Source organism: Lactuca saligna, chromosome 9, assembly GCF_052625555.1.
Source record: "Lactuca saligna cultivar CGN05327 chromosome 9, ASM5262555v1, whole genome shotgun sequence".
NCBI lineage: Eukaryota > Viridiplantae > Streptophyta > Magnoliopsida > Asterales > Asteraceae > Lactuca > Lactuca saligna.
Window position 1 is genome coordinate 38,492,234 of NC_136425.1, and position 10,054 is coordinate 38,502,287.

A 10,054-nucleotide genomic window follows, 5' to 3' on the forward strand; every position below is an offset into this window, starting at 1 on the left:
ATCAACTTAGTCCCGGCTTGGCCAAGCGCTTAGGTGTCATCACTAAATCATCGAGAGGCCCAATGATATCGCTTTTATCCCACTTTGGGTAAAAGGAATGGATAAACTTTGACTCAAATGCTCGCTTGCATTTACTGATCGAATCACACACAACAATAAGTTTTATAACACCAAGTTACTGGTGCGTTTACTTATTATCAATGTGCAACCGACCAACAAATAATAACTCACATGTCTCGGTTTCAAGAATATACAATATTATCGTCTCACTAATCACTCGTGATAAATCCATGAAGTGATCCAAGTGAGCGTGGGTTTAATCCAATACTCTAATCTTATCAAGGCACTCATGAACTCTGCAGCAAACTTATGCCATGTCTAAACACTTCAGACAATCTACAGACATATTCATGACAGTCTTTATTCATACCTACTCCCAACATATGACCGACTGTGGATGTTTGAATAACCTAGTTATTTTGGAAGTCAAAACATGCAAATCGAAACATAACAATAATACTTAATCCTATATGGCCTCAAACTTGTGAGAGTAAATAAAACACTTCTATTTAACCACCATATTGATTACTCATTATTATCGTTTACTGTTTCAGAAAATCAACTTATTACTCGAATTACAACAATAGTTATCCCATGCATAAAGCATGCACACTATGTTTCCTATGGTCCTTACTTTGTGAAATAGATCAATTGAAAAACCTTTTTTTTTAATGATGCTAATTTCACAATTCCCAATCCTTATCATTAGTGTAAGAACACAAGGTTCTTTGCTACTATTAGAATATGCTAGATTCTAACATTTTACGCAACGATCCTTTCGTAAAGTCATAGCACAAAAGTCACCAAGACTTGGCTAATGAAATTACAAAGTACTTTCTTAGAAGTTGTTACAAGACAATTCCATAGACGTGAAGTCTCACATTCAAAGTACATTCCTTTGAACATCCTTCTTGCATAAAAGTTTCTAATCTAGACATAGATCCTCAATATCCAACTCCTAATATGGAAACATTTCCACATTTGCCATATGACAACTCATTCTTAATAGAATCTTATCTATTCATAATAATGTCGATATGGTCCATCCAATATCATACTTCCAACTACTCACAAGCGATCAATCCTCAGCGAACTTTGGATCGTCCTTTGATAGTTGTTTAATAATTTTAGTCAAAAACCCATTCTAGTCCTTTTTCCCTCTTAATGCGCTAGACATTTGAAAAATTTTAGAATGGTAAATTATTATAGCATTTGCAATCGATCCTATACCCGAAGTGTATGGGACACGATGCATAATGTCTCACATAAAGATATGATACTTTACCAATCTTTTGCCATAATATTTTATGTGTCATGTTCTCACAATTCGAACTATGAAGAGGGATGCCGTAATGTATGGGACACGATGCATAATGTCTCACATAAAGATATGATACTTTACCAATCTTTTGCCATAATATTTTATGTGTCATGTTCTCATAATTCGAACTATGAAGAGGGATGCCGTAATCATAATCGAATTTTAAGAACACACAATGTATCCTTTGACTGAAAATATTAAAATTTCTCAATCTAAGCTTCAGATTTTGAAACGAAGTATAATATTCTCTCCCTTAATTATATCAAAACAACTTTGCAACTTTGCAAATTGAATCTTTGTTTTTTTTTTATAATTAATATTGCTAACTTGCAATACTTGTCATAATAATCATAACACTTATGCTCCCACTAGCTTTGACATGTATTTAGAAAACAAATGAACTTCCAGAAAACAAAGCCTATTGAATTTCTGAAATTCATATTTCTAATACCAGATGCTTCGATAAGCCTTTATCTAAGCTTCTTAAACTTATACACCTTCACCTTAGATAGCTCATATGTGTGTTTAAGCAATTTAGAATTTATGTTACTAAGTTCCAAATGTTCAAACTAATTGCCAAATCTCACAATTCGAACGATGGAAAGGGATGCCGTAACCATAATCGAATGTGAGAATACAATTTTCACAATTGCTATCTTCTTAAAACCTCTCTTAGTGAAAGTATTTCCTCACAGTCATTTTCATGAAGGAGGGAATCTTATGACACTTAGATTTTATGGTGTATGAGTTCCTATCCATGTGAATTTGCCAAAATCAAGGTTTGCGACAAATCCAAACTCATATGGACTGAACTTTCTTAATCTTGATTTATTGCCCTATGGTAACACGAGTGCCCACCATGTCTTCCAAGTAGTTTAGTAACTTGTCCTTACATATCAATGTACTTTCCATCGACTAAGGCTCTAGTATGCATTCAAATGAGAACTCATAGAACTCATATACGCAATTAACTCAATTGGAATGACACATAAGCAAGATAATGTCAGTACGACAGGTTGTAAACCTCAAGTCGTGTGCTAGTGATGATCTATAAGGTTTATTCTTGATTTGTTCTTGAAACTTTTCAAGACCATTAAGACTCCCACTGACTCTTTGACATATAAGATTCTCTTGTCAAGAAACATTTCTTGACAAAGCAAATATTCAAGAGTTAGTGTAGTTCTTATCAAGACAAAACACTTCACATAATTGGTCCTAGTTGGTCTTTGTCTTATCCAAGACAACACAACTTACCAATTTCAAATGTGCAAGAATAAGAAAACTTTTTCCAAATTCCACATTTGATGAGTGTTATAAACCTACTTAAGACTTTTCACTCAATGTCACAATCTTGACTCTAAGACTTGATATTGGAACGAAGTATGATTGACTTATTGATTTAACCATTTCTACAATACTTGATTCCTCTTTTTAGACATGCAAATGCACTAAGACTCACTTAGAGGATCAATTGAGATATGGTTCTTAATCATTAAGACTTCATCATAAAACACAATAAAAGGTACTCTCCCTTCTTCTTAGAATGGAGAAACTTTTATCTTTCTGCCTTCTTGATTCTTCTTATTCGTTCTGCTATTGATTGAAACTATTTCAGTTAACTCAGAATTATACTCAATCTTATAAGTATAACCATATTTACTAAACTTTAGTAAATCATGACGAATATCTTTGTCACTCTTGTGGTAGACTTGATCAACGTACGACCTAGTGTACTCGATCTCCTAGTCCTTCAATTGACACTTTGCCAAAGAATTAGTCTAAGTTTCCTAAATGTGAAAGTTTTTCATTCATCATACAATGCACATTGCATGATTCCAAGTTTCTGTCCAATTGAAACTTGGGCGATGAGAAACTCTCCCTATTTGGTAAACTTTTGACATTTCCACAAATAACACAATTAAGAATCAAATCCATTATTGCTAATAATAGAAACATTCAAACATTAATTCTTTCATACATGCCATTGCAAGGATAAATAAATAAGATAAAGTCAAAATTCATTTTATTGCGGAAAAAATTTGTCCTTACAATGCAATTCAATTGAAAAACTATGTTATTACATATTTCTTAACAATCTATTCTAACTCCAAGTAGTAGCTCAAGAATCCATTCATCAAGTAATGCGATCAAAATCCATTTCTTCATGATTAGATTCAGCTCACTTCTTCCCTCAAGCTTCCTCTCTTTTCTTCGATCCTACAAAACATCAAAATGTAATCTTATCACATCATGTATTAAGAATCTAGAATAGGAACTCAAAAGAGTTAGATAATGGATTTTACCTAGAGTAGAGCCATACATCTTGACTCTCCCATCTCTTAGATCTTTCAGGTAGTTAGGGCAGCTTCGTCTCCAATGCCCCTTCTCTTGGCAATAAAAGCAAATGGACTCCTTTGGCACAGCACATCGGACAATCACAGGCTTAGTTCTTTCTGGACTTCCAATGTTGCCAGTGTCTATTGAAGTTTGGGAGTTTGATTCACTAGACAAATTTGCTTGACCAGCACGCCAAATCATTGCTGATTCAGCAGCTATAAGCAAATAGGTGAGATCAATTAGGGTCACGTCGTGGTCCATCATATAGTACTCTCTAACGAAATCACTATATGATTCAGGAAGTAACTGAACAGCCAACTCGCTTGAAATCTCGACACCCAACATGCTTAACCTATCAATGTGTGACTTCATCTCTAAGATGTGTGCACACACAGGTTTCCCATCTTCGTGTTTACTTGCCAAAAGGGCTTGAGTGAGTTTAAAATTTTCAAGCCTTTGAACTTGTGGGTCAGGGAGAATAATTGGAGGAGGTGGAGGAAGTGAAGCATGACTCTCATTTCCTCGATCGTATCTCGGAATGTCATCTTCATTTGGAAGGCTTGTTCCAAAGGGTTTGGGAAGACCATTGTAAGATTCAGACATCTACAAAACGGGAGAAAATTCAAGTTAAGTTGATTAGAATTCTTGATGCAACACCCAAATGAAACATCAAGCTAGGATCCAACATAATACTCTACAACCTAGAAGAGGGATGCCGTAATCTAGTTGCAGAATATTTGAAGGTAGGTAAATGACGATTTACCAATTTCCACCATGAAAAACGAAAGGAAGTTAAGTTTTAAATGAATTGAAACTCCTAGATCTTTTGAGATTCATTGAACCTTTCAATGGCATGTTTAATCTCGATTATGTCCTACTATTTGTGACTGGGATGCCGAGGATCACAAACAAGGTGTGAATAACCATACGAATCACGTGGTGCGCCCAATGCTACAATCATCTAATCAATGTGCCGGTTAGCCACACACGCTCCATTGATCTATGATAAGCATCGAGCCACCCTTCGCCACCAATGTCATCCCCAAATTAGTGTGCCGGTTAACCACACACGCTCCACTAACGTTTGACAAGGGTACGAAGTGTAATTACATGGGTTAGCATACAATTTCACATTTTTCCTAAAGTAACTATGATTTGGGAATTTGTAAAAGCATTTAGTTACTTTGTACTTCATTATACTTATAATGGAAGGTTTCTGTCCTATCCTATCCGTTCGGCTAACGACCCTCCACTAGTCAAGAGTGCGGTGGGTAAGAGTGGATACCCATTCAATCGCCATTTTATAGACAATTTCCTTAAACACCCCTTATAGACCAGCTTCGTGAATGAGGCCTACTGACGGTAAGACTGACTGTTTACTCATACATATATATATAATATTAGACTTTTAATGTTATATATAGTATAGGGTGTATTTTACACTTTTAAAATACTAGGTGGTTTAATTTAGTAAAATTATACTTTTAATTTAATTAAATGTAAACCAAAACTTTATGGGTTTATTAAATCACTTTTAATTATACACTTTAATTAATTAATAAATCATAAGGGTGTGATTTGAACTTTTTCAAATTACTAGGGTTTTAGAATTTAACATTTCAAAATTAAACCTTTTAATGAAAAATTTAAATTCCAAAACTTGAGGACAAGTTTTGAAACTTTTCAAAACGTAAGGGATCAAATAACAAATAATTCAAATTAAACAATTAATTTTTCAATTATCTATATTTGACCTAATCTTATTTTAGTCACTAGATAATTACCAAATAATTTGAAATAATCCATATTTATCATATAAACAACCAATATTTAAAAGATTTGAAATTATCTATTGTTTTGGCAAGGATAATCACTAATTTAAGATAAAAATCGGATTTTAACTTCAAAAAAACGAATTAGGTATCAAATCCAAGTCAAAACAGCAGCAAAAACCCGGAATTCCCTCTGTCTGACCCCTGGACTCGCCGAGTCAGGGACAGACTCGCCGAGTTCTCCACTGACTCGCCGAGTCAGGTCGGGCAGAGGCCAAAATCGATTTTCCAGCAAATAAAGCAGTTAAGCATCACATACAACTGAAACCAATCAAGGCTCTGATACCACTGATGGGTTTTAGGCATAAGAACAATCCTATGTGCTCATACAAACCCTAATGCTTGGATCTAGGTTTCTCTATTGTACATGCTTTGAATCCAAGACTAATAAACTTAGATCTAACATATTATAAACTGAATTAGGGTTTATAGAATTACCTTTGATTGTTATATAGCAATAACAATCAATTCCTTGCTTGAATTGGCCTTAGAAAGCTTAGTGCCTCAAGTGTTGCACCTCTAATGGAGTCACAAACACCATATACAACTTGGATGAAGAGGAGAAGAAGAGAGGCTGCCCAAAAACGGCTGGAAACCCTAATGGAAGACTTGTCCACGTTTTTGGGGCATAGGGGCCCTTTTTATACATGTAGGCTATTAGGGTTTACAACTAGGAAACCCTAATCTGACTGCTTAGGCCCTAAGCAGCCCATGGACTCCTTAAACATATCCCTTGGATGATTTCTAATGGGCTTCCCATAGAATTCGTCCAACCTATATATTATTAGGTGATCCATAGCCCAATTTGAATTATCTTATAATTACAACTTCAGTCCCCTAAGTTTAACTAATCTCTTTTAGCCACAAAATTAATTATCAATTAATTCTTGACTAATATTAATTAAACAATATGATTTCTCCTTTAATATATTATTCTCATAATATATCAATAAATCATATTTAAACCTTTCTCTCCTTAAATCATCCTACATATTGCTATGGTGAAGGCAACCCAAAAGGACCATGCTCATAATCGGGTCAAGTACATACCAAAATAGTTATGGAGTTAGACACTAATCCAACAGTTTGTGCCTCGTGTAAACGAAAAGACTTACTACGAGAACAAGCAAGAAAAAGGGTGCAAAAGGCTTGTGTAGTTGTAACGCCCGTGTTTCTGGGCTAGGCATTAACGTTGATGTAATAGTCTAGGTTAACCTTTGTAACTCATTTTGAAGTAATAGAAATGTATAATTTGAGTATTATGTGTTTATTGCTTAAATGAATTAAGAATAAAAAAAATAAGTGTAATAATAAAATATTAGATAAGCCCAATATCTATGAAGGAAGTTGTGGTGGTCGTGACAAGGGTTCCGGATATATAAAGAATGCCGAAATCCGAGTTATAACGAAGAAGTTATGACCTGTCGACGTTTCGCGACAGATCCGGTACGACACTGTGTGCCATAAATAGTGAATTTACAATAGAATGATATTTAGCCTTAGTAATCTAAACAAAAGTTGTAGAATATGTTAAACCGAGAGTGTGCATAAAAAGAACGTCTAAATCTGACTTCGTATGAGGAAGTTATGATTTTTCTAAGTTCTGACTTAGCAGTATGCAGCCCGAAACTCGAATTTTAGATCGAGTGATTTATAGCCGAAACAATCTAAATGAGAATCGAAGATCTTGTTAATAGTAGCTCAACGGTGAAAAGACAGGTGAAAATGGACATCAGATGAAGAAGTTATGAATTTTTAACGGACTTTTACTGTCTCGGACTGTTAAAAATATGATAATAAAAATAAAGTCAAAATTAGCCAACTGAGTCTAAATGAAAGTTGTAGAGCATAGTCTCACCTACGCGTGGATATAAAGAACGTAAAAAATGGAGCTTATACGTGAAATATACGAATTTTTGAAGTTTGAGAAATGGGAGTACGCCCAGCGTACTTATGATTCATGGACTGAATTGGGCCACGTCGCCCTACTCCATCACTCGAGTGTCTCGGGTCCGAGACCATGACGCATCCGATATGATCCGCTTAGTACGCCCAACGTACTTGAAGAGTACGCCCATCATACATGTCGACGAGCCAGTACGCCCAACGTACACGGTGTACGCCCAACGCAATGCTTGTAGAGGGAGTACGCCCCGCATACTCTGGGATTACGCCCAGCGTAATCCGATGCTCAACACCCTATAAATAGAACACAAGGTCAGCCTAGTTTAGTTGCTCAAATTCTTCTCTCTTGCCCATATTACCTCGATTTATGTGCAAGATATACTCCCGAAGCAATTCCCGAAGCTCCGAAGATCCCGAGAAAAAAAGAGTTTCCGAGCTGAAGCTCTGCCCGCGAGAAGCCCGGTGTGTGAAGATATCTCGGGTTTATCGGAAACGATTGTTTTAAGAGACGAGGTGTTGTCCGATCATCGTCTTATCAAGTGAGTGTGTAGCTGCTTTCTTCTAACACATAGATATGAATTATTCTCTATAAAATATGTGCTATGTGTTTATATATTATTTGTTTATTTGAAGTAATAGACGAATGAATGATTTGTACAGGTTTTAAGCTGTATATAAATATATGTATTTTTATCTACTAATATGTTGGGTAGAACATGGGTAAACAGTTGGTGGGTGATGAAATAAAATGATGAGAGGTCTTGATGTGATTGTGATCTAGTCGTCCAACAAAATATGGATGACGACCACAGACTTTTCTAGACAGTTCAGTGGAACGCTGGCAGGCTCATAACCTGTAGGTGTAGTGAACTTGGGTGTTCATTTGATGTATTCTATCCCCCTCATGGTTGCCTTAGGACATTCATTACTGAGGAAACCCCTTTGCAGTAGTGTCCGTCCCAATGAAAATCCTAGATTAGGTCCCTTGTAATAGTTGTTGTCATAGGGATGTAAAGTGAGGATAACGGGAATGGGTATTCAGGTTATTGTTGGTTGGTGAAATTAAATATTACTATTTATTGTGGGTTGAAAAACCCTATATGCTCACCAGACTCCCAAGCCTGACCCAATCAGTTTCTTTGTATTACAGGTAGTGGCGTAAGAGGATAAGTTGGGGAACTTATGAAGATGTTTTTGTTTATAGACCAGTAGTTGTATATAACTGTGTAAGGTCTATGTTTTATTGTTTATGCTTTTGTGTCTGTATCGGAACATGACATCCTGAGTTTTGATATATAATGAAAATACATTTCTTTAAAGAAATGTTTTGATAAACCTTATTTTATCATGTATTGTTTTGGGAACAAATTCCGCAACTCTTTTAAATTAATGGATTTACTCTGAAATTATTTTAAAAGCATAAATGAAACCGGTCTTTTCTGGCTGTGATTTTGGGGATGTCACAGTAGTGGTGAACTTGAAACCGGGAGAGGGTTAAATCAAGAGATTACACTTGTTCGAGCGGGAGATAGAAGATGGGGTTCACATTTCAACAAACTCACAAGTTTGATGAAGTTGTTTGTGGATGTTTTTTTAGTTTTAGAATTTGTGAAAGTGGATGGAGGGTCATTGGCAAACCGTCAACAAGCGTCCGGAATCTTAGCATATTTTAAATCTTATGAGTTCGTGTTTTTCTTATATATGATGTATGACATTTTACGTCTCATGGGTACATTATCAAAGAAACTTCAAAAAAAGATCTAGACATTTTAGAAGCGGCTTCGATGGTTAGAGGGACAATGGACGCATTGCCATCTTTAAGAGACACGAGGTTTGCTAACATTTTGCCAAAGGTATCCACTTTTTATCAAACACATAATATTGCTACTTTGGAAATGGAGGATTTTTATGTTGGTGCGAGAAACTGTACGACCACAAAGACCAAAAGATTTCATTTTGAGGTTGAAATCTTCAACACAGTGGTGGATATGCAACATACACAATACCGGGATCGATTTAGTGAAACAAGCACCCAGTTACTAGAATACATGGGTGCTTTGAGCCCTTATGATTCATTTGTACAATTTGACAAATTAAAGTTGTTGAAGTTGGCTAAGTTGTACAAGTATGACTTTGATGATTCAGATTTGATAGATCTTGAAGGACAACTTGAGATATTTTATCACTCTTGCATCAAAGATGAGTGTTTTACCATTTGAAAGGAATTTTCGAGCTTTCTCATTTGATGGTTAGTATGGGGAAACAACTGTCTTATCCTTTGGTTTATAAGCTTTTAAAGTTGGCTTTAATTTTACCCGTAGCGACCTCAAGTGTAGAAAGATGTTTTTCGAAGATGAAGCTCTTGAAGACCGACTTGCGCAACAAATTGGCGATGACTTTTTTAACGACGCATTATTTTGCAATGCTGAGATTGAAGCACTTGTGAAAGTTGAGAATGAAAAAGTAATGGAGCGGTTTCAAATGCACGAAGATGACAAATTTAAATTGTAGAAGATAGTTGTTATGTTTTTAAATTTTTATGTAATGAATCGTTTTTTTGTATTAGAAGTAATAAATTATTTTTCAGTTTTAAATTATG

The 10,054-nt window shown here is 35.4% G+C and overlaps 1 protein-coding gene across 1 annotated transcript; it reads left to right on the forward strand.

Annotated features, from left to right (window-relative positions):
• Positions 1 to 9,239: 9,239 nt before the first annotated feature.
• LOC145016228 (uncharacterized) lies at positions 9,240 to 9,674 on the forward strand. Its single transcript, XM_078974611.1, has one exon. It carries the CDS (start codon positions 9,240 to 9,242, stop codon positions 9,672 to 9,674), a length of 435 nt encoding a protein of 144 aa, XP_078830737.1.
• Positions 9,675 to 10,054: the final 380 nt, after the last annotated feature.